General features: G+C 39.4%; 2 protein-coding genes across 3 annotated transcripts; one reads left to right on the top strand and one right to left on the bottom strand.

Moving 5' to 3' along the window:
* Positions 1-6,186: 6,186 nt before the first annotated feature.
* Positions 6,187-18,000, top strand: slc26a1 (solute carrier family 26 member 1). 2 transcript variants are annotated; one of them, XM_041059572.1, is made up of 8 exons: positions 6,187-6,310; positions 12,711-13,194; positions 13,452-13,658; positions 13,858-14,104; positions 14,292-14,523; positions 14,985-15,168; positions 15,272-15,559; positions 15,750-18,000. In XM_041059572.1, the coding sequence occupies exons 1-8, from the start codon at positions 6,237-6,239 to the stop codon at positions 16,332-16,334; spliced, it is 2,301 nt and encodes a 766-aa protein (XP_040915506.1). In that variant the 5' UTR covers positions 6,187-6,236; the 3' UTR covers positions 16,335-18,000. The 2 variants fall into 2 exon arrangements, with proteins under 2 accessions (XP_040915506.1, XP_040915507.1); XM_041059573.1 differs by lacking the exon at positions 6,187-6,310 and adding an exon at positions 8,396-8,587.
* Positions 18,001-20,144: 2,144 nt separating this feature from the next.
* Positions 20,145-25,475, bottom strand: LOC121195900 (progestin and adipoQ receptor family member 3-like). The gene is made up of 7 exons (XM_041059616.1): positions 25,326-25,475; positions 24,456-24,698; positions 24,114-24,276; positions 23,025-23,180; positions 22,703-22,900; positions 22,359-22,449; positions 20,145-22,169 (listed from the first exon to the last, which is right to left on the bottom strand). Exons 2-7 carry the CDS (start codon positions 24,650-24,652, stop codon positions 22,027-22,029), a joined length of 948 nt encoding a protein of 315 aa, XP_040915550.1. The 5' UTR covers positions 24,653-24,698; positions 25,326-25,475; the 3' UTR covers positions 20,145-22,026.
* Positions 25,476-26,219: the final 744 nt, after the last annotated feature.

Genomic DNA, 26,219 nt, shown 5'->3' with positions numbered 1-26,219 from the left:
GCAGGACAAAAGGTTCTTGCTCTTGTTGGTCCCACACTGTGAAGCTTGAACCTGCACCTGGCAGATGCACAGATCTGTGTTCATCATTGTGATGGAACATGTCACCCAAGGCACAGATAATGTGGCTTATTGATGTGTTTTTAAAAGTTGTTGGACAACAGTGTCAGTTGTGGATGCACATTCACCAACACCAAGAGAAACAATATGAATATTTTCCTTATTAGACATCGTAAGCACAGTCACGCCAAGGTGAATATTAAGGTTTGAAATCACTCAAATGAAGAATAAGAGGCATTTATGTGTGTTTGACTTGGTTGGTGGTTGGACTGTGTTTTAAAGCTGCATTAAATTATTTTTTTTTACCACTATAGGGCAGAAAAGCCCCGAAACAAAGTCACAGTACCACATTCCTGACATTTGACGAATGGGAGTTGTATTTTTGGCCACGTGATGTAGGAATTTACAAAATTCAGTCTGGTTTAAGATCTGATTTGGTTTCCATCAACCCCTGAGAAAAATATCTACACTAGTGACCCTTTCACATTACTCATTTAATTCAAAGGCAGAGAAAAGGCACCTTCATAACATAGATTTAACTCTCCTTCAGTGTTTGATGCTCAGTTTACATATCTGAACTGTCTGTCTAGCTCTCTCTGTTTATCACAACATGTGTAGGAGATCAACCCAGAAGTGTGAAACCAGCTCAGCTGCCTACTTTCTGTCATCTCTGATATCTGCATTTTCATTTCAGTTTCTTTCTGCATCTCTGCCTCAGAAAAGAACAGTTAATTTGTCACTTTTTTGTTTTTACGTTCAAGACACAACCTCAAGGTCCAACTTTGAAGATGAAGAGCTACATTAATGTCTTGTTACTATGTGACACCGTGCTCCGTATTTCATGTTTATTGTGTGTGATGAGAGATGATAAATAAACAGAGAATTTGACAATTTTTGGTGTAAATTGATTCTTTTCTGGGCCATTGTGAAAACTGTAGAGATTTTAGTTGCTACCCGGAAAACAATGACACTAAAAGGATCTGAAGAGCCGAGGAGAACTGCAGAGTCAGGTGAAAATTCTCTGCTGGTTCTTTGTTCTGTGTGACCCCTTTGACATTACTCATTGAACTTTTAACCACTGATATATCAGTATTGATTGGGGCAATTTTAAGCAACCCTAAAATACAACAAAATGTTCCTTATTGATGTGTATATGGTGAATACTCACACCCTTTTTTTGAATCAAATATATTATCTGGCATTTTAGGTAGGTGGATTGCTAATTTTGTCTTTGCACATCTTCTTAGCTCATCACAACTTGGGCTCTGTGATGGGCTCCTGTCTTCAATAAGACAACATGAGCATCAAGCACGGACTAATATTATTCTGTGGGGGCCTGAAACACATTTTTAACAAGTCTTTATTATTGTTGGCGGTGGCAGACGGCAATTACACACAAAGCCCCTCATCAGGAAGCCTATTCGGTGACGGCAAACACGATTATCCCCAATCATTCCCTCCCCCGCTGAAAACAATCTTTGAGCTGATTTGCTGGGTTGATTGGCACTGACCCTGAGTCTGCGGGCCATTAACCAATCAGGGAAAATCCAGAGGAGGAATTCATTACTCTGTGAGCCCTCTCCAAACTCACCGACTCCAACACAATCTCTAAGGGCTTACATCCTGTCAAAAGCACGAAGATCTCAGAGCTTTGCCTCGTAGCACAGCACTGCTAGAGCTGGACGCAGGTTCAACATCTTGGCTCTAAGATTAATCTGAAGTGAACATCAAATTAAACATCAAAAATTTTTAACCCCATTGGCCACAGATTCAGAATTTTTTCCTTTTATGGGCTGCTAGCAATTAGTCATCTAAGTTGTAACAAGTGATGTTTTTTGTTTCACGTGAATCCAGTCTAATCTGCTTTTCCAACAGATATGTCTGTTGAAAGAACTATTTGCTCCAGGATTTAAAATGTGATTTTTCCTTTTTAAATAAAGCCTTCAAGGAGCTTTATTACTTACCTTCTTCCATGTGGAGGTAAAAGGTCAGCCTCAGTTTCAAAGCAGTGGTACCACTGCGTGGGACACAGTCTCTAATGGTTCCCAAAGAAAAAGCTTTGGGAAGCAGTTGAGCGCTGATCTTTATTGGAGCTGGGGAAGTTGACCAGATGAATTTTTGCCAAATCAACCACTTAGTCTTCATCCTTTGTTATTGTTTACTTTAAGGTTTAAAAGCTGACATTTGTGCTTTTCAATGGACCGTCTTTAAACCACAAATAAAGACTTGTTTAGTAAAAGCCTCTTCAAATCCGTTTAAAACTTTCTCAAGTAAAACAAACAAGGCTGTCATATGGGTTCACTCAAAAAAACTGTGAAAAATTGTCTCTGTCCAATTACAAATTACAATCTGTCTTCTACGGTGGCATTAATAACATATTGAATAAAATGAGATAACTGCTGCTGATTCCATGTAGGATCCTCCTCTGTAGGTCTGCATGATTCTTTGTCAGATAAGGTTTATATAAAGATCTACAAGTTGATCAGGACTTAACCCCAGATAAGTCCTTCGTGGACTGTGACTGCATCCATTCAGTTTCTACCATCAGCCTGTACAGAGTCGTTCCTGACACATCATCTAAAGACACACCTAGAGGGCTGATGGATTCAAGTAGGGAGCCAGGACAGTCTTCAAGGTCTAGAAACAGTCTGATGACAGGAAACGCAGTGGAGGGATCTGTCTATTCGTCACGCCAAAAATCAGCCACACAACCCTCCTGTCAAGGGTCTGCAGAAAGACACAGAAAGGGATGTGTTTTAGGGTTCACAGACAGCAAGTTTACAGTAAGTATATTAAAAAAACAAACTCCATCCAAAGACTGCTTAAAATCTCCACGCGCACAAAGGCCTAAAACTAAAAACAGCAGAAAACTGAAAAAAGAAAAAGACATGAGAACAGTGGAAAAAACAGGCAAAGGAAAATGTCGGGGAATTCCTGACATATTTTACCTCAGTAGCCACCGAACAGTTTGTCTCCCAGTTTACTCAGAGAAGCAGCTGTTTATCACCTCGGCATAAGAAAAAGTTTGTCAAAACAAAAACCACTGATTCCACTGATCATAATACACAACCTGACATCCATGTTTGTGGGACATGTACATATGTATCTGAGATAAGCTGACAATCAGGATAGCACCCAGGCTGGGACAGTAAAAACACAGACATACTGAAAAAGAAAAAGGAAGTCCAGAGAAATCCCTCCAGATCCTCACATCAGGCCCCACGGCTCAGGAGTGGGGTCGGTCCCAGCTAAGACTGTCCCACAATGTAATGCACAAAGGAAATGGAGCTAGAAAAGAAAACTAAATGTGGAAGGTTGTGAACCAGCTACTGCTACAGCACAGAAAACAAACTAAATAACTATTAAATCTCTGGTTAAAATATTTTGTTGTCTCTCTTGTTGTAAAAGTAAAAGATTAACAATAATCCATTGACTGCTCTTCTGCCTGATAATGTTGTTCTTCCTGTGACCACCAGATAGAGCCACAGTAAAGTTTTTAACTCCACACAGACTTCAAACACTAAGTTAACGTCAGAGCTGTGTTGTGCTCTGTTGCACCTGTAACCACACGCACCAGTGATGTCACAGTGTCCAAGGAGTGCACCTTTACATCACTGCAGACAGGTGAGAAGTTCAACCACTGGAGGGCAGCAAAGACAAGATTTACAGGAGGGGTGAAGTTATCTCACTGATACTCTCACACATCACCTTCCTGTAGTTGCCAGACAGTTTCAGTTTTCTGTTTGATACAGCTGCAGTGTATCATCTGTTGATTTAACAACAACTTCACTAATAATTACAATACAGAACAGTAAATCATTAAAACATACCTTTCATATTAAACTATATTTAAGTTGAAATTTTCCGCTGGCTCTTTTCTGCATGTTACACCAACCTGAAACCACCACTGCAAGATTTAGATTGTTTTTGTCAGTGAAAGCAAATAACTGTGAGTTTGGGTATAAGTTGGTATTTTCTTGTTTGACCAGCAAACAGAAAACCTTGCTATGTTTTCATGCTGCTGGTGACTTTTTAACAAACTTTTTAACTAGCATATAATTATTATGCTGAGTCCTCAAGTAAGATCCATTAGAATTATTGCACTACATCTGGAACACCACGTTGGATCAGGCTGCATGGACAATGATGCGAACTCTTGCACACTTATCATGAAATTCAAACTTGGCTCAAATGAGTCACTTTCTGAGAAAGAATCACAGGCTCTTTTACTTCACTGGTTTTGCTCTGCTGAGTCAACAGAATTTTTTATACCTAACCTCACTCAAAAGCTCAAAAACAAAGTCTTTAACTTTCATTATGTGACTGAAGTGACCACCATCTTGACTGTAAGCCTGTTTTGTGTGCACGACTTTTCCTGTGTTACAAGTAATCTTCTTTAAACATTTACGTTCCTCACAGGAAAGACATTTACTCTCAACTGAATTGGTTACTAAGTAGAAGATGGGCCCCGTGGATAAACCCTCGTACACAGTATCTTCTGTCGATTCCTTGTAATCCTTGGGAAATGTTGTAAGTGAAGAAGAGGTTAAGTGGTGGCATGTCACGGGGTTATCAGGATGTAAATTTGGATTTCAAAACTCTTATCCTTGTTCGGAGAAAGCCTGATAAATTAGAAGAAGAAACAAACAAGAAGACATGGGGGTTGTTTTCTTTAATAGCTCAATATCTGCTACACCTAGATAAAGGTCTACTTTGCATGTGGATTATCACTATGAAATGCTTTAAAATATGGCAAAAAGAAATCTGATTAACTGTAATTTCAAGGAATTACAGTGCAAGGTCTTATCTCATCAGCTGCCTTGGTTTTTTTTTAAATCAGAAAGTGCTATTTTAACATTGATGATTGATTTTAATGCATAAGTACATATTCATAGCCACTCTAAAGTCACACAAGAAAATGGAAGTTTCTTGATTTCTGGTTGGAATATAAAACAGATTTTTTTTTTTTGTATAAGAGACAAATTTTAAATCTAAACATCCAAACAGGTCTGTGTATCTACTGAGAAATTCTAAATGTATTACTCTCCTTCTGCCTCTGTTTTGCTCTCCACTAACTCCACCAACTCAGAGAATATGGCTTCTTAGCTGCTACATGCTCCACTACAGTATGTTCAGTGGCAAGATGCTAACTTTGTTTGTCTACTATATGAGATTAGGGGTAAAACATTTGCAACCTACATTAAAGAACTGTCCAAGAAAGGTTGTTGAGTCATTCAATAGGTGAAACAGTATGTCAGCGACTACACCTCTTGTCAGTAAATGAAATGAAATGAAATATCAAAACCAACCATGTATTAGTCCAGTGCTGATTTTGCTATCCCTGTGGCTCCTGAGCCAACTCATTCCTACTGAAGACTCAAATCCTGTGATGGCCCCTCTGCTTGGTTCAGTCTGCTGTTGCTGTTGCTGCTGCTCTCTGTCTTCTGCAGACCAATTAGGAATTTAATCAGAGGTATGGGACACACCTGGGCCCAGTGTTCCGCATGCATATGAGCCAGAGCAGCAGTCCCCATCCCATTATGCATTGTTCTGCACTTTGCTACTCCCTACCTTGCAGACTGTACATCTCCCATTTTTGTTGCGATCTAAGAACGGGGCTGTAACAATCTTCAAAAATTAGTCTTGAATATACGGTATAGTTTAATTTTTAAAGTAGGTGAAATAATTTCTTAAACTAGAGACCATCTTGTGATGGGATCACACCAGACGCAACACCCATAAACATGTTGATGTTCTGACCGATGATGGAAGCTTTTATGAACTCTGTATAAAAATGCAGTTTTATTGCACATTGACATATTATGTAATGGTTATGTTTCAAATCAACACTACTATAAATTACTGTACAAGAGTCTCAGTGGTCAGTGGTTTTTGAATTTTAAAGAGGACATCATCTATACACACACACACACACACACACACTAGCAGGAGCTTAATCACCATGGTAACCATCATCCACAGCCAACAGCACCCCCCACCCCCAGTCTCTCTCTCTGCTTCTCTTCTCCCCTCCCCCCCGCTCGGCTCCAGTCGGCAGACAGGCACGAGAGGGGGTTGCTGCTCCCATCATGCTTTGCAGAAGGAAACAGGAAGAAGCAAGATGCAGTCAGCGAGCGGCAGAGTGGAGCAGAGTGTAGAGGAAAACAGAGTGATGGTAGATGAGGAGGCATCAGTCAGAGAGGTATGGCCGATGTTACCTGCAGGTCACATTCAAGCTGCTCCTTCTCTCTGGGTGAGTCTTCCATGATTTGACTTGTTTTTAACAAGAATAACAAACGGTCTGTGTCCAGAAATCATGACGGCTGGGTGATGAAGCTTGTAGACAGTGGAGCAGATGGATGCTGCCGGTGGATTTAAAGGGGCAGCGCAGTAATCCTCTCAGATGGAACCAGAGGAGTGTTTTTTTATTCACAATGAAGAATCGACAAAGGTGACAGGCTCTGCAGAAACCCCTGTCATCTTGTAATTGTTTCATTTTTGTTAACAGGAAGTGACACTCTGATCTCACTGTATGTTGACGTTGGTACATTTACCACACACACACACACACACACACACAGACAAAACACACATGTGTTGTACCAAAAAGTGGTTCATCACCTTTGATGTTTCTGTGCTGTGTTACAAATGTGACTGCAGTCGTAACTGTGACTGAGCGTGTCAGGGGAACATAAAGACCTCAACTGCCACAATTTCACGCCAGCACTGACAATAATGTCATTCAGTCCAGCATATAATGCACACAAGAATCTACCAACCCACCCACCCACTCTGTGTGACAGATCCTGAGACACACTTTGGTCTCAGACTCTGTCACCACACAACAAATCATTTCATCCTATTTTATATTTATTTATTCGCCTGTTTGATGCAGGTGTTTTGCCTCAGTAAAACATTTCAGACACTTTCAGCTTTGTTTAAAATTATATAAACAGATCTTTTGTTTTGTTCACCTCACATTCAGATTCACATTGTTTGGCTTAAGGTTACAGCATGTATGATGTTTTCAGATGCACTTCAGCACATACAACAGTAAGCGAACACATTACTGTTCACATGTCTGCAACTTTCAGCACTGATTCTGACTGTATTATTATAGTATAGAGTACTTTACCGTACCAGGCCTATACAAGCAGTTTATACAAGGCCAGTAGCTCAGCAGCCATCATGGTTTATGTAGCTCTCGTGGTGTTTCACTAAGCTTTTAACCAGTCAGTAATCATGCTTGAGCTGACAATGGTGCTCTCAGTCACCCCCTGTACCCCGCCCCCCAAATTCTCAAATTTTTTGTACTGCGTAAACCAGACAGACTATTGTAGTGTTTATGCATATTTATCATATTTACTGCAATTGATGTGTATTTTGTATTACTGCCAAACACTGTAGCTTTTAGGATTTCTGAATTTGTTTTCTCATACAAAGCAGCCATTGCTCTCCTTCATCCATTACAAAGTACAAAAATCAATCTTGTTTGAAGCTTATCTTGAAGAAGATATACCCTCGTTTGCCTTTATTTTTAGTACTGCTGTGTTACTCTTGTGTGATCAGCTGCAGCTCTCAAATCTGAACTTACAACTGCATTGTCAATAATAATTGACAATAATAACAGAACACTATATCTATGGACAAAATGATCGCTTACCTTTCTCAAGCAAGTTACAAGTCTATGCCAGGAGAGTTTCACATTTCACATTTCACACTTTAATAAAGTAAACTGAAATCTGCAGATGCCTGGAAAACGGCAAGAAATTCAAATCACTATGCAAAATGGCTATGAGTAATTTAAAATATGTAATAACTTTTCTACTAACTAGGTTGTTGGACTTAACTTAAATCATGTCTGATTTAAGTATATTTCATAAAGACATTTATAGGTTGTTTCCCGTGCAGTTCACGCAATTAACAGCGACACTTCATTGTTTGTTGCACCTCTGGTATTCCTTATCTTCTGTTTGCATTGTAATCCACTTTGTTTACAGGATGTATTTAAACAGTATGACATGCTGATATGCGAGTCGGTGTTCATTGTCACTTTGCAAACATGATCGCAGGCCCCAGGCCAGCAGTAGGGCAGATAAACACTGTGATCCAGGGAAAAAAAAGGACTTCATTTAACCTCTTGCGCAGAACTGCACTCTTATACACACACATGCATACACACACGCACACGCACACACACACACACACACACACGCACGCACGCACGCACAGAAATATGCTTTCCACAGTCCCACCCACTCTCAGGGATCAAGCCAATAGGAAACACTCTGAGGGTGAGCAAAGGGCTACTCTTATCTTACTATTTATCCCACAGAGATCACACTCATACCGCTGTCTGATGGCTGAATGACATCAGAGAGAGAAAGAAACACATAGAGAAAATAAAAGTAAGAGACAGAGAGAGACAGGCAGAGAACGAGAAGACATTAAGGCAGTCAAGAGGGCTGATTTTAACTGGACTCACCAGAGACTTGTGGTCCTGTTTGTCCCAGTGGTGGTGACTCTGCAGGTGAGTACATTATCACACTTTACTGACTGGGACAGCGTGTTCTTATAATTTGGATTTATCTAAGAAAGGAGCACTGATGCCTCCAGTGTTGGTTTCCATGCCGTCTGGAAATTTAGAAAAAGCATATAAAGAAAAGTTTACCAATATTACTAGTGGTGGAGAGCAGACAATTTTGTTGTTATTGTTGTGTTGCTTTCCAGTGCCTCCCACCGTTAATGACAGTGATAAGCTTCAGGTGAAGAGATGTGTAAGGCACATACAGCATTCACATTGTTTCAAAAGTTATTCAAAGAATATATTTGAATGTGATGCTCAGTAAGTTGTTTATTAAACCTGCAGGCCATTTACACTTTTCATGTACTTTTTTAAAAAAGTGTATTCAAATAATTTAAGTATTGTATTAACTACTTTTGGACCACTGATCAGTAAGGTCACTGAGGTATTGCAGAAGGATTTCCCTTTTCAGTTTGCATTGATTTTCAGTCTGTGATAAAGGAAAGATGGTCTCCACTTCATTTTGGACAGAACTACTGAATTGGAAAGGTCTTGGTGGATCCACAAGAGACTTTCAAAGACAACTGTTCTGCAAAGTAGCCTTCAAAAGAGCAAGTGTTGTCTTTTTACATAAGCCACCTTTACTAAAACATTAAAAGTAATATCAAATTCAAGAACTTAAGTAAGACAATCTGATAGTCATCACTATTTCAGGCCCTGAATGATACTTTTCTATCAAAAAACTGAAAATGGCCACTTTACCGTTGGCTCTTCAAGTTCAGTTAAACAAATGATTTGCATCTTTGCAAACCTGTTTTCTAAAACAACATCAGCTGCAAGCAAACTTGAAGTCGGATGAGTACTCGGCTCTTGTTGGTGCTTGTAGAAAGTTTTTCTTTGATTGTCAACAGGTAATATTCAAGTCAAGTCAACAGGCTTTTGCAGACTCAGCAGGTGGACTGGAATTTTTTAAATATATTACTTAAATTTTGTATATGTGTCAGGGTGTTTAAATAATTGGAACAATATATATCTTGATACCTTTGACCAGAATCAAGACATCAAGAAACATGGCACTTCACCTGACACATTGCGTTAAATTTGAAGAGTAAAATTGTAGTTGCTGAGATACTTCAGATCCTATATGACTTGATTTAAAGTGGTAAAAAAAAAAATCACATCAAATATCTGCTAGATGTTATTTTTGTTAGCTCAGGATGAGTCAGCTTTCAGTCACATGGTATCTGTTTTTAGCTATTTTCACCCCATTCAACTTTTAAGATGATTGGATGGAAATGATTTCAGTTATATACAAAAGCCCTCCACCCCTCTAAGGAAGCCTTCAGGTCATTTCTAAGCAGTGGTGGGGTGCCATTATATCACATGATGAAAGGCAGGGAACATTGATTAGAAACGGGTTACAGGAACTGCCTTAATCAATTGTTCTCAGTGATTCAGTGTTCAGGGGTGACACTTCAATAAATTAAATGCTCTGCTTCCAAAAAGTCCTCAGTGTGACTCCTGTTGTGTTCATCAGTTAATCAGGTGTCCGTGTTTCTTCTCTACTTCAAAGAAAATCTTGTTTAGGTGTCAGCTTTTGTCTGTTTGCTGGGAGCGTTCAATGCAAATACAAGGTAGTTCTTGATGTTCTTGCTCTTTTTGGAACATGTTCTTTGATTTTATGTGTTATAGCTCAGAGCTACCTTGTCTCATTATTTGTCTCCTGGGTCTTCAATCAGTTAAAAAAGTCAGGTGAGATTTATAAGACCCAGATGAACACAGACTGAGCTCTGTGTTGGTTTGTTTAAACAGGTCATTTCTATACAAAGTGAACAATTATTTCCTTGCAAAGACATACAGCCTAGAAAGTGAGTGAACTTGAATCTGTCATAAGTGCAAAATTAGCCGCGTTTCCTGCTAAACAACAAATCTGACCTAAGTAAACATAAAAAAAAAAAATCATCCTCTTTATCCTTCTGTCACATCAGTCTGTGAGAGTTGCCAGGGCCGCCACAGGAAGTCTAAATCACAGCACATACCAGCGTTGTTGTGATGTCAATGGCTGATAAGTTGTCATTTAAAGTGTTTTATGGTTTCTTTGACATAGTTATCTCAGCTGAGACGCAGCTGCTCCTGTAAACGACCAGCCTTGTGAGAAAGGCCTGCTGTCACTGTGTCATTTATGTCTGGATTGTTTGCTTTAATTTTGTGATGTGCATACTATTTTATGTCTGTGAATGTTGACATTTACAGTATACAAAGGCTGTAAATTCAGATCACAGGAAGACAATTTACAGCTGCTGTTTACTGTACCTGCAATAACACAACAAGACTAAGAGTCCAATGGCCGCTGCACATTATGACTCTTCTTTTTCCTCATTTGCCACACTGTCCCTCCATTTGGTTTGGCAACTTTGCTTGATTAGAAATCAATCTCCATTTATTTATTTATTTATTTAGTTCGTTAGTTAGTGCACTACATGTTAGCTAGCATGAGATTCCCCAATAGCCAAAACTAATAACACTTCTGCAAGAGTGAGCAGTGTTTTTGGTGACAGTTTCTTAGCCTTCAATTCAGTGGCAACATTTAGAAATTCAGTAAAAGCCCAAATATACACTGTGTACATTGTGGCATTGTATGTATTGGCTGCATTATTGTATAATTATCTGTTGCCATGTGAGTTGCTGATGAAAGCTTAGTGAGCAGTGGGTTATGCACTAAAAGACAAGGGCATTAGCAAAGTCAAATTTCTATTTTCCATAAACAGCATGAGGACTGATTTCATGATGACAGTGGTTATTTTCTCACTGTCCATATATGGACATTCGCTTAGGTTTCCCATTGCTCCAGCATGCTTTTATAATAGGCCTGTCCTCACTCAACCTCAATCCACATATCAGACCATAATGCAACAGCACAATATCAACAAGGAGTGCTGTGCTGGTATAAGTGTAGTGAATAGTTGAAATTGTCAAAACATAAAATAGCAGTTGAATCAGAATTATGCATGTATTAATTATGCATGTAATGAAGCTTTAACTCACTGACTTTAGTCTAAGGTTTCCCATTCTGTATTTAAATCTAATTAATTATAGCTTTGTATGGAACGGGCCATGATATTAAGACCAGACAAAAAAAGACGATTTCAGTGATTTTTCCTATGAGTAGTTCTGTTCGTGGAATAGTGTGGAGGTTCAGCTGTAGAGTTTACAACCTGACACTGACTAACCAGTGCTCTAGGAAAAGGAGCTAATTAACCCTGGGCCAACTGTTAGTCCATTACCTTTACCAAGAAAGATGCTCTACAAATTGTATGGTGGCATTACAATTCATTGAAGATTAACAGAACAGATGGATTGTGTAAACGGTTTGATTTGTACATTGGGTTGTTTTGCAAATGCGAAAGTCATTCATTGTACCACTTGACTTAGAGGGCTGATTCAGAACTTTAAAGGAAGATGTACTAAATTATCAGTGTAAAGGGAATCAAGCTATGGCACCATATAAATGGAGGACCGAAGGCAGCAACATTAATTGTTCAACAGATGTGAGGTTATCCATAAAAGATTAAGAAAATGTAGTTCGCTTTTGGTCCAAGCAGTATTAAACTTTAATACTTATACAATTTTAACCAGTATTAAACTTTAATACTGCTTTCAAGTGGGAAAGTTTCCTCTTTTTTGACATAGGTCAAAAGAAGATTAACTGGACAGAACCTATGGACTTTTATTTCAATTTTAGTCATTTTAGTTAGGTGAGAGGAAACAGTTTAAAGGCACCCTGTGGAGTTTTTGATCACCAGCGTACACGAGGGCCAATGGTTTAAAAACTATTCTGCAATTGACGGTGGTGGTAACATAAAAAGAAGTGTGGAAGACAACTAGCAAGGCAAGCTAGTAAACATAAAATAATAATGCATCAAGGATACAGACAATGCTTTTTGGTAAGAAACACTGAATGTAGAAATAACTTTTGTTAACAGACCACAGCAAACAGCAAACATAAGTGTAAAAGTGAACTAGCAGGATGATGAGTATTAGAGTATCTTTTGAATGAGGGCATCTCCACTGATCTTCAGTTTCCATTTTTGTCTTTTCCCGTCTGTCCTGTCTTTTGACGTTCCCCTAGGAGCACAGCTGACCGCTTTACCGACCTTCCCTCCTTCTTTCTCTCACCGTGCTGCCTCCTCTTCCCCCTGAAGAGAATGGACGAGGTCACCAAGGTCACAGAAACCACTCCAGCCGTGCCACCTCTCCTGGAACGGCGGGTTCGCCAGCGGCAGCCCACAGTGTCAGTCCTCAAATCCAAGCTGAAGCAGGGCATGACCTGCTCCGTACCCAGAGTCCGATCCACCCTCACTGGGTTCTTCCCTGTGGTGCGCTGGCTGCCTAAATACAAGCTCAGAGAGTACATCTGGGGTGATGTGATGTCCGGGATGATTGTGGGTATCATCTTGGTACCGCAGGCCATTGCCTACTGCCTGCTGGCAGGAGTGGAGCCCATCTATGGCTTATACACCTCATTTTACGCCAACATCATTTACTTCCTCATGGGGACATCCAGACATGTTTCTGTGGGGATTTTTAGCCTCATGAGCCTCATGGTTGGACAGGTAATGGAAGTGGCCATGATCATACTTCAGTATCTTGAATTAAATGTTAAAGAAAATAACCAGACATCTTGCTACATTTCCATTTTTGCAATTCTTGCAAATACTAGTCACAATACTGTTGAGGACAGTAATAAAGAAATAGGATAAGAAGATAAACACAAAATTTGTAATTTTTTTGAACAGTTTTAACCATTAAAGCTATTTAACGAGTTAACATCAGAGTAGACTTGTTGCTGATTATTTCTGTTTGTCCACAGGTGGTGGATAGGGAGATGTTCCTGGCCGGTTTTGACCTCAATGAAGATTCAAAAGCATCAGCTCCTGATGTGTTTAATGGCTCCATGGGCATTAACCTCACAGCTGGTAAAGTGCACAGTGTGGAGCTCATGGGCCTGCAGTGTGGGAAGGAGTGTTATGCCATCAGTATCGCTGCTGCTCTTACATTCCTGGCTGGCATCTACCAGGTAAAGGACAAGTTAAATTCTGCCTTTAGTGTTCCAGAGCACTACTCTGTGAGATAAAACACTATATATGAATTAAAGGTACCCTTTGCAGTTTCGGACCACTAGAGGCACTATAGATTCACAATCTTGTTAAACTACATTTTGGCTTTGACATTTTATTCAATCAGCTTCTCTGTCTACCTTACTATGCCCTCACCAGGTCATGATGGCTGTGTTTCGGCTGGGCTTCGTCTCTGTCTACCTTTCGGCCCCCATGCTTGACGGTTTTGCCACGGGAGCCTCTTTCACCATCCTAACCGTGCAGGCTAAATACTTGTTAGGTCTAAAGATTCCTCGTCACCAGGGCTATGGCACAGTCATTGTCACCTGGATCAACATCTTCTCCAACATTCACAAGACCAACCTGTGTGACCTTATTACTAGTGCCATCTGTATCTCCATATTAGGTAAAGAACTCTATTTTACATATTCCCCATCAGATTCTGAGTCACTGTTTCTGATTTAATGAATGATGTACTACACTTCCCAAAACAACATGGGATCTAAATTCTGACACTTGATTTTCAATAACACAAAAAGTGAAATTCTTAAGTTTCTTTAATATCAAATAACTCTACGAATTTTCAATTATAGTGGCAGGAAAAGAAATCCAGGAGCGCTACAAGGACCGTCTAAAGATCCCTCTGCCAACTGAGCTGGTAGTAGTGGCAGGAGCCACACTGGCCAGCCATTTTGGGGATCTTAACACCCTTTATGGCTCCAGTGTTTCCGGTCATATCCCCACAGGGTTCATCCCTCCCCAGGTGCCCAGCTCTAGTCTGATGTCAAAAGTGGCATTGGATGCCATTCCTCTGGCTGTCATTAGGTAATTTAACCAATTTAACACTATATTTGCTTGCCACCAGCACCTGTCTCTTATCTGAGTTGTTATAAATCCAGTTTACTAGCTGGATTCCCCCCTGGCAGAGATACATGCCCTAATTTTCCAGGATGAGATTTGATAAGGCAGACAGCTCTTGCTTCCACACCTAATGTTTGCATTCCGCCAAAAAAGGGAAAATGGCTCATTTAAGTGATGGAATCTTTTTTATCAAGGTACAACTACTATGTCTAGCTTTAAGCTAGCTTTAAGCTATAAGTACTTAAAGCTTTTAGCTTTAAGTACTTTGTTCTTTCAAGACAACAGCTGAATCTCATTCTAGGAGGCTAACCAATTATATTATGATCACTAAATACATGTTTACATGGGTTTTCACATGCTTTAATGAGGGAAAAAAATAAATTCACGGTCTCAATTGGTAAACAAAATTTCATTTTATGTTCCAGTTTTGCTTTCACAGTGTCGCTGTCTGAGATGTTTGCTAAGAAAAATGGCTACACGGTTCGTCCCAACCAGGAGATGCTGGCCATTGGCTTCTGTAACATCATCCCGTCCTTCTTCCACTGTTTCACCACCAGTGCCGCACTAGCAAAAACCATGGTGAAGGATTCAACGGGCTGCCAGACACAGGTGAATTTAAAACTTTGGTCAAACCCATTTTTAATGACTGGTTCAATCATTTTCTTTGTTGTTTTGATCTTCATCTCTTTTCATTTCTCTGTATCTCCATCAGGTATCGAGTCTGATCAGCGCCCTGGTTGTTCTTCTCGTCCTCCTCTTCTTTGCACCTTTCTTCTACGCTCTCCAGAAATGTGTTCTTGCCTGTATTATCATTGTCAGCCTTCGGGGGGCACTGAGGAAGTTCAAGGACGTCCCTTCTAAGTGGCGAAGCAGCCGCAACGATGCAATCGTTTGGCTGGTCTCCATGTCAGCCACAGCTCTGATAAGCGTGGAACTGGGCCTCCTGGTCGGAATTGTCTTTTCCATGATCTGCATTATCTTTAAGACCCAGAACCCTAAGGTGAGTAAATTAAGCTGTTACAAATGAAAAGAAGTCCAGAATCAGAAAAGTATTGAAAATTAATTGCAGGTCTTGCAGACTAGAACTTCCACCATATCAACAAAGACTTGCTGATATTGAATATTTGTGAAAAACTAATATTGGCCTTTGCTTATTTCAAAATCACATCTAATTTGATGTCTGATGTCAGGTCTCTCTGCTGGGCCGGGCCAATGACTCCGATCTTTATGAGGATAAAGACGAGTACAAGAACCTCATGCCACCGCCTCGGGTTAAGGTCTTCCGCTTCCAAGCTCCTCTGTACTTCGCTAACAAAGAGTCCTTCCTCAAATCCCTCTACAAAGCTGTTGGAGTTGAACCTTTCTTGGAGATGACTAAGAGGAAAAAGGCAGAGAAGAAGGCCAAAGAGATGTCCTCAAAGCAGGCCAAGGCAAATGGGGATCAAAACAATGGAGAGGTTGTTGTTGGACTTGTTCAAAGAGAACTGGAGTTCCACACAATAGTTTTAGACTGCTCTGCTATCCCTTTCATAGACTCCACAGGTATGGCCATGTTCAAAGGGCTGGTCAAGGAATATGAAGGAATAGGGGTGAGCATTCTCCTCGCAAGCTGTAACACCTCAGTCATTGATACCCTGCAGAAGGGACAATTCTTTGGGAAGAATGACGAAAACATGAGCAGCCTACTGTTTCATACGGTTCACACGGCAGTTCTTTATGCAAACAGTACAGTATCTGCAGCTGCAGAGAGCAGGTCAGAAGACTCTGTGGTGTAGAACAGCTGAAGGAAGAAGGGAATAGAGAAAATATTTTTCTGTGCTTCATTTCTACTCCTTTTCTTTCCTAAGCCTAAAAGTGATGCTATGAAACATCCAGTTTCAGAAGAGTACTCTATCTAGAAGCCTTGTGTCCTTAAAAACCCAGACCAAATTAAACCTGATCTGCCCAACAAGCCTTCTTTAAAGCTGTTTTCCTAGATTTAAAAGAGAATTTTCACTGTTGGAGAAAGGGTCATTTCACAAAACTAGGCCATCTATGTAATGGAAAGCTGCAGATACACATTTTTGCAGTTGGACGCAGAGAGAAAATTAATGTCATTCATACACGTACTCGCTACATTAGAACAATAGGAACAAAGCTGAAAATCTGTGAAGCTGGTCTATGAAAAAGTAAGGTAAATAACTCTGAATAACTTCTTGGCTAAACACAAGTAGAAGTAAGGAAAGAAAATGAAAGAAGTAATAGGAAAGAAATGGAATACACTCATGGTTTTGTATATCAGAGAGTGTCTGTGGCTTATTTTTGAATGTAAATGTCAGGAATCACAGACACACCCTAACCCTGACCCTGATCCATAGCATCAGCAATATCAATAAATGAGGTGTAATAAATGTAAACAGAGCAAGCACTGTAATACAACATTTAATCTGTACCTTCTTGTCAGTTTAGTGCTTTGTTTCAGTTGTTTTGGATGAATGTTAGTGGTTCTCTGTTCTGTCACTATAACACTAAAGCTGTTTCAACTTTTTGTATCACTTCAAGCCTTTGGCAAGTCCAGAATAGCCCTAATCTAGGAGTCCAGAGTCCAGACTGTCAGTGGAATTTCCTGAGGCGCCAACTATTACCTTGGACCCCATAATCATTTCTAAAATGTTAGTTAAACTCTTCCTGACTTAACGAACAAGCTTTTGTGCGTGGTGGGAAAGGGAAAGGCGTTACGTGACTCGTGAGGACTACATGCTTTTTCAGCCTCACACCGAGAGAGCTTTGCCTTCAAACTAGGGCTCATTACAACATACTTGTACTCTTGCCCTGTTTTCTGGTCTCCCAAGAGGAACAGTTTTATGATCTGTTCTCATAAAAATAGGAGGATTTACACACACCTGAGATCTCCTCTCAGATGATGGATGGAATCAAGTCATCACTGGTGCTTCTGAAATGTATATTTTTGCAGAGTAAACTGATGGCAGCAGGTGATGCCTCATATCTGGTCAAAATGCTTCACTGCCACTAGTTTGTTAAATCAAATATTTTGTGATATGCGAAATGAGAGCTGATTGTCTCTTTGTTAAATCACTGTACATGTTGTATGCTGTCAGTGTGAAGTGTGAACTCTAGATTAAAACAATAACAATTTCATGTAAATACTCCAACTTACATTTGTAATAATTCAAAAAGGATGCAGTTTTACTTTCATGTGAACACGTTCATGTCAAAAAGATGAGCAAGTTCAGAACATTGTTTTGTATTTTCATACACTTATTTTGTCATCAAGCATTTCCATGTATTAATTTAAGTACTTTAAATCATAGTAGTGAGATTACATTTTATTTTTTTAGGGGAAGTCTCTTAGACTTTCTTTTTGGACATAGTGCTGACATTCTACATTCATGTACAAAGACTGCCTTAAAATTCAATACTTGAATTAAACTATGTTTTTTTATTGTAGTCCGTGTGTCTGTGACCTTATTTTTATCATTAGTAACAGACAATTTATGATATCAAATAAATGTTAATTGAAAAGCTTACTTATTTTGCAAAAGGAAGGAATATTAAAGCTGAATTAATCAATATTTTTATAATAACAATGGCTCAGGTGGGAAAGGGCCCCTTGTGGCGATGGACCAATGTAAAATTTTAAATTCTGTGGATCCCCCTCAGCATTTTAGTGTCTTGTGCTCATCATTTTGGTTTTATGCCCCGCAGCTTTTCTGATTTGAAACAGTTTTCAGCAGAATAAACAGTGGACTGACCCTTTAAAAAAATGAATATAAGTAAATGTGAAGTTGCTTTTTTTGTCACTGGTGCTCAACCTTTTGTCCTTTCCCCAAAGGAGCTAAGGCGACAAAAATATATATGTAACACATATAGTGTAATAGATACTGGCACTTTAACTATTTTCAAGTCAACAACATCTTTAAAATTAAAGGTCCTGTAAATGAAAGCTGAACATTTCCTAAAATGATGATTAGTGAAGACAACCTCAGCAACTTTAACAGGCGAAATGGTCCTGCTGTGTCAGGTTCCACACAACTATCCATTAGTCCATGAGGTAATATGATCATGGCTATTATTTGCTAACATAATTATTATACTTTCAAACCCTGACTGTGTGTCTTGTTATATGGTCAGTCATTCTGCATGTCCCTCCCAAAAACAGAAAGACATGCACTTGTCACTCATTCAGGTACACCTTAAGGGCCCTTCTTTTACTTATTAACTGTAAACACGGTGAGAGTAAGATGTCTTAACCAAGACTGTCAATGATTAAAAAAAAGTTAAGTCATGCACATGTCACAACTACAATGCAATGTATGGCTCATTTCCCTGCTGCAACAAAACTGAAATAAAAAAGTCTGCAACAGAGGTGTTCAAACAAGAAACCTGCTAAACAAATTGTTGTTTTTACACTACAACATATAGCGTGTTAATTAGTGAGCTTAAGAGGCACAGATAGGCAGATATTGTTACCTGTGGACAGACAGCTGTTCCTCTCTGTTTCTAGCCTTTTACTCAAGGCCAAGCTATCTGGCTACTGGCTCCATAATCTAAAACTCAGCAAATAAACTTATTTCTCAAAAAGTCAAACAACTGCTTTAACAATTTGAGGTTAATTTCTGCTCACATGACCTGACTTTTATCATTCTTGAAGTATGATGAAGTCAAAAAGAAAGATGTAGAAATGTCCAGTTATGCTTTTGTTGTATGCAGTCTCTTCCCCTGAACGGTCAATGAGAAAAAACCCAACCCAAAGCTACCAATAAGATCATGTCATTTTCCATCATAACTGAGTCAAAGAGCACTTGCGTAAATATTCATTTCTACATGAGCTGATGAAGAGATGGTATATAATTTTCTAACATAATTATCACATTTCCAAAACCACCGGGCAAAAAAAATGGCAGAGTCAGAGTTAGCATCAGGAGCAGACAGGAATTAAATCACTAGATGAAGAAAACAGCTTTTCCTCTCATTTTTTTTTAAATAAGTCTGAAGGAACTGAGATAGGCCTTGTCCACAACAGTAGAGATGGAAGCTTTACACTTCAATGCCTCTGCTAATGCAACATGAGCATGTGATCTGACCTCTGATCTGCCAAGTCATCAGGAGATCCCTGTGTTTAACAACCGTGTAACTTTCAAATTACTATTTAAGTGAATCACTTGATGCATGAACCGAAAACACTTCACGCTCAAAGATTCACCTCTGTATTAGACAACAAACATGGTTCCTGTTTGGTGGAGCCACACTCCTAGAGAGAAACTGCTGAACACAGTGTTTAGTGGGATGTGAAAAAAAATCATGTTCATCCACATTTTCTCTGAACTCTTCATTGGAAATTTTTGTATCAATGCTGCCCTCTACTGCTTAATAGTGTCAATAGCAGAAAATAAGGAGAATGTGATTCTCCCTCAGCAACCAAAACGTTTGTCTCTGTAATCAGGTGACCAAGGGGTTCAACCTTCTGTCTGAGCATTAAACACAATTACCGTTGTTTACTGCTATTGGTTTACTGCTATTAAAGCTAACTAAAATGCTAACAAAGTCAGGAGTTTTCAAAATGCAAACTGAGTAACAAATTATTTTCCAGCATTCTTTATTCATTCAAAATGTTTAAAAATGTATTTTCACAGAGGCACTGAAATAAATATTATACATCTCGTAAGTCAGCGCCATCATACAAACGATATTTAAGAAAAGCACAAACAAGGGATAAAACAATCATGAGTTCATTCACAGAAAAGACCAAGCAGTTTGTGATAGTCCGAGGGCCACGTTCAAAAATAAAAAGAAAGAACACACTCAAGAAGGCAAAATGAAGTCAATTCTTTTAGCACCTGTACAGTGCATTTTCCAGCTCTGCAGTTCTTCATAACTCGTTTCAACTATTAAATCTCACTGTAAAAAGAAACAAAAAACAAAACATACTGGCTTTGTGGTGTAACAGCAAAGATGATATTGGTCTGAGTTTGATCATTTTGTTGTCCATCCTTTTTGTTCACCTCTTGACCAAAAACTGATCGTAACAGTAAGTGTGTACAATACTCAAACAATATAAGGCAAATGAAGTACAAACAAATGCAAAACATCACATTAAACATTAAAATATGTAACTGTCCCAAAGGTTACTGAGGAAAAAACAGCCATTGAAGGTACCTGAAGCACTTTACACTGGTCTTATTTGAACAACAAGCAGACAATAATTTTTCACTTACACAGCCTTTATGGTAGACTTTATAATAGAAAAGCCACAGGGGTGACAACTGATAACCACTACAGCTGATACGTGATAATCCCTATGGCTTATCACAGTGCTACTGTTCAGCGAGCTGTCAGCAAAAATGTGATTTCATTGTCTTTACTGCAGAATTCAATCTATTTAGGAGTCATTTCACATTAAAAAAATATCTCACTGGTCTAGTGATTTAATTTGCTCAGGTTTTTGAACCACTTTTAACCAAAGGCATATAATAATCCCATAAAACTGTTTTTTAAATATTATTTTTGTCCAAAAGTGCCTCCTAATTTATTTCAAAGACCAAACAGGTTCCAACATTTTGTTTCAGCTCTGCACCTCATCAGTTATTGCCGACTGATTGCTGGTTGACCTTTAACTATTTGTTCGAAAGCTTCACATACTTGAAGGTATTGAGACATTGTTTCTCCACAGACAGGTAATTGAGCATCTACATACTGAATTTTTTAGTGGTCCTGCACCTTTCTGTGCTTTCCACCTTTCATTTCAGACAATTTAATCTTGAACAAATTGATAGATAAACCAAACTCATAGGCAAAAAAAGTCATTGTTCATACAGGCCATTATAGTTTCTTGATGTACAAAATTCACATTCTAAACAAACTAAGAGAGAACATGATTATCAATAAAAACACCAAAGCTCGGTTTGTGTCTACAAATAAATATAAACTCCTGCTTCATGCATTGACCTAGTGGTTAGGATGCAACATCAGGGGTTGCATGCTGTATTTTCTATGCATCAGAGGGGATCATTGTGGTGCAGCTGCATCACTTTTGACATCGGTTCACAGTCCCTGAAGGCTAAACTTAAGTCTACTGACCAATAGCCAACAGCCCAGAACTAAGAAGCAGTACAGGCTCCGGTCTGTTGCAATTTTCACAGGATAATTTAAGTCTCCTAGCCACTGTTAGGTGATATCTGCTGTTAGAATAGACTTTATCAAAGGTTACTGGCCTTTAACAGCTGCCCAGGCCACAAGCATCAACAGTAACCAGCAGCTCAGTAAAAGCTAATGGCTGCTCATTACTGTCACACTCTCTGTTTTAGCAGCTAATAGTCAGGAGCTTCTGGTAGTTAGTGGTTCACAGACCTTTAGGTAGAGAGTTCTAACCAGCAACTGCTGTAACTGGTTAGAAGGTTTTGAATATTAACATAACGAGTTTAACTGTTTCTTAACCTACAACCGATTAGATTATTTGATCAGTTTCACTTAGCTGCTGCTGGTGCGGGTCGGACAGGGCTGGGTGTGCCTGAAGTGCATGATGTATACAGCCGTCTGGTGCCACCAGTAAAACATCACAACCACGAGAATGTGCCACACCTGGTGACTGGCGCCCAGGTAGTTCAACTGGCCTAGGAGAGGAGGGATTTTTTAAAAAATGCTCTAAGAACTGTTGATGCTGTTTTGTTTTGTTTTTGTCTATTACTTACATCAAAATGTGCTAAAATAAATCTCATGACAGGAGCAAAAGACCACACAGATTAAGATTAATAATCATATTATATTTTGTCTCAGTTTATCAGTTGGAGACAGAGACTCACCAGGGAAATAGCGTTCAGGTATTTTGGTGACGTAGAACAGGAAGGCAGATCCAGCTATCAGGTACATCACTATCACACGAGGCAGGAACAGCTTTGCATACAACAAAAAAAACAAGATTTATATGACCAAAATGTCAGGAGAGGAAGGACTGATGACCTGCAGTGAAACCATATACACTGAGAATCAACATATTAGGATTAATATAACAACAATAAAAATGCTGATCACTTCTCTTAATAAATCTGCAAAATAGTAAATACAGAGGTGCAAAAAATGTGTGAGCCAAGCACACACATTCATCTTCTACCTTTGCTCATGTTCTAACATTACTATATGTCCTGACCTGTACAACATCAGAGGTGAATCCTCCATTGAGCCAGACCCAATGGCACGCAGGAATCACACTGATGCCAGCCACGCAACAGAAGATTGCCATACGTATCCGTCGCCAGTCATTGCTGAGGTAACGAGGGTGGACCTGAGCGCAGAAGACGGCGAGGATCAGGGAGAGCACGGTCAGCAAGTAGACCTGTCGCCAAAACTGGAAGACAGGAGAGTAACAAAACAGATCAGACACAGTAAAATCACAGATAGATCCTAATACCCTAAAAGGCCTTCATGCTATCACAGAAGTACAACCTTCTATCTTGAGTGTTCACACCTACAGCATTACAGTAGAAAGCGTAGAAGATCCCAGGTACATAACAGCCCAAGATGCCAACAGAGATGCCTGCGTAGTCTAATGCCAGCCAGCGACGGCACGTCTTCTCTGATCGGTGGCACGAAAACAAGTGATATCCCACTGAACACAACATGCACACCTGGGACGAAAGCACACAGAATTGTTACATACTACAAGAAACTGTGAGAGTCGTATTTTATTTTAGTATTAACAACATTCAACACGCATATATTTACAGTTAGAGCTTTTTCACAGATGCTATTATTTGGTTTCATCAAGATAAACTTCATTTTGTTTTTGTTTAAGCTAATAAAGCCCTGTTGTGACCATAATACATGAACTTACCTCAAGAAAAAATTATTTGTAAAGACAATCCAGATACACACAACATGCACTAATGTGGATAGAAAGAGAGGTTTTAAGAGGAAGATGAGAGAATAACATATACTACACTATGTACTTACTGTAAGCAAGACGCACATTGACTTCTCATTTATTTATTCATTACACTAACAAGTTTCCGATCTCATTTTCAGCTGCTACACAACCTACAATATAAAACCACACAGCTAACACGCAAACAATTAACAGTTTCTACACTGAGTGTTTCATCAGGGGACTCTACCATTCCTATTGTAGCACTTTATAATACAATACACTGAAGCCAACCTGTACAATAGCTTACACACCTGGGCAGGTAGGAGTGAACTGAATGCACCTGTGGCAGGAAATGTAAACCTACATGAATCTGTTTGTCAAGCCACACAAATTTACTGTAATGCAGGACACTGTGTACATCATTATTCACATTCAAATACTAAACTAATGAAGGTGTTCATGATAAACTAGTACTCAAGAAGAGCTGCTGAAAAAATATTCCAAAACACACACATACAGATGAGCTCATGTCCCATTCTTTTTGTGAGCAATGTCTTAAATGTGGGAAACAAAGAAGTTTCAAAGAAAATAACAAAGAGGTTATTTTATTAAGTCTGAAGCACACTGCACAGCTGTCAAAATCCCAAAAAGCAGCACACACATATATATATGTATACAGCAAAATAACATTTACCTGGAAGCAGAACAGCCCTATGGCGTAGATGACATAGTCTTCTCTGTTAGCTCCAGAGGCTGGCAGTACGGAGGAGAGGTCATTGACTCCTAGAGAGAAGAAGAGCAGGAAGCCTAGCAGGTGGCTCCAGATATTCACCGTCTCATTGGACAGAATAAAAATACTGACAACAGACGAGAAGAAACAAAAATGCATGTGAGCGAAGTCAGTAAACAGCCACCAGCATAATATCTACATACTATGACAATCCTAATGTTTGCAGGAATGTAGTCCATTTCAGTTCCCTTCATTATTCACACGGTAAGCTAGAAATGAAAAGTATTTATCCAAGTTAACTTTCACCTCTTAAGGCAGAGCTTGGATGGCAGGTGAGCCCTGTAGCCGTCTGTGATGTAGGGGTTTTCTTTGAGGAAGAGGGGGATTTGTTCGTAGGTGTACAGTCTTATCCTCTGGGGTATCAGCACTGGCCAGTGCTGGTAGCTGCCCAGCTCTATATAGTGGGCAGTCTTCAACAACTTCTGGGGCATCTTCAGCAGCATCTTGTTCTCAGCTCCTCTGGTACAAGGCAAGCGAGGGAGGTTAAGGCTGAGTTTGGAGAGAGGAAAGGAGAAACACCTGATCAGACTGTGGCACGGCTCCATTCAACTCATTTTAAATTTAATTCTAAGTATTTTACTGAATCAGAATCAGAAGCCTTTATTGTCATTGTACCAGAATACAACGAAATTATAGCAGCCTGGAGGTGGTGTTACTCCAATCTAATAAATAAAATAAATGGCACGGTAAACTAGCTTTTGTGGTGACAATAAAGTGACAAGACATCAGTATGAAACTGATACAGTGACACTCCTGGCAGTGTTGGTTAAACGCATTTCAAAACGTAAATTAATCTGTTTTTACATGCCACCAGCTAAAGCTGCTGTCCCTGCCTGTCCTTCACCTCCAAGTTTTAATGCTTTTGTTTAGCACTCTGAAACACATCCACGGCATTTCTGCTGTTCCATATGGAGGATCCGTATCCCTCCGGCTTTAAGATAAAAGCTTTAAAAACAGCAAACAGACATAACGACTTTGTTAAACTGACTCTTTTCTGTTATTGTGAAGCCAAGCTAGCAGGCTAAACTCAAGCTAGCTAACGTTACTGCTAACCCTGACAGGGATCATTTTATTTTAGCCAGATAAACTGATTGAAAACAGGGTTTCAGAGCTCACCATTAGTCGCAGTCCGACTGTCGACGTCCTTGTTCGGGCAACTGAGCCATGTCCGGATGGCTAGCTAGCTAACATAGCGTTAAAAGAAACAACATTTTAGTAAAATAAAATTAGATACATCACACCAGCAAATTTGTCTTCTTCTCTTTGTTGTTATTGGCCACAATGACACGGCACGTTACTGCCACCCAGTGGTAAATGTAGGGTAATGTATCTGTATCCGTTTCAAGTTCAAAACCTAAATTAAATTATTTGAACGTTCAGAATTCAGTTTGTCCTCTCTATAAGCACTACACATGTTCTTTTTTCTTTTCTTTTGTGGTTGCAGTTCCCAGTAGATAACTCCACCATAGCTGAAATGAAAATCACGCCCATCCTTTTGGCGTCAGTCTAATTGTAATGCAGTTTGTTTACTGACAATATAAATGCTTTTTATTGAACAGTCCGCACTTGTAACCACAGCCTAAAAGATTAATATGTTTTGAATTTGATGGGGGGGTTACTGTGGTCACATAGTGTTCAAACTGCAGAGAGCAGGCATATCTGCCATATCTAAAAGACACTGCTGATCCCTAACTTCTGCCAGCCCCTGTAGACTGGATGAAACAGAAACCAGTCCTTCTTCTCTTAGCAAACAGGTATCCATACACCTGCACATCTGACAGAAAACCTTTTTTCCCCCTCGTTTTAAATTTAAGGTGTCGACCTCCACTTTTCCCTTTAAGAAGCTTTGACTCTGGAAGAATCCTTTCATTCTACGTTCTTTGACAGTAGCATATTCTTTATCATCCTGATCCTGCTCTTAATTGAAGCTACACAATGTTTACACTGATTGACCTATTCAAACATGGTTTATGGCTTCAAACCAACATTTTATACACATTTTTCTAAAGT

Source organism: Toxotes jaculatrix, chromosome 16 (genome assembly GCF_017976425.1).
Source record: "Toxotes jaculatrix isolate fToxJac2 chromosome 16, fToxJac2.pri, whole genome shotgun sequence".
NCBI lineage: Eukaryota > Metazoa > Chordata > Actinopteri > Toxotidae > Toxotes > Toxotes jaculatrix.
Note: the sequence above shows the minus strand (reverse complement) of the source record. Positions and strands in the feature narration are given on the sequence as shown.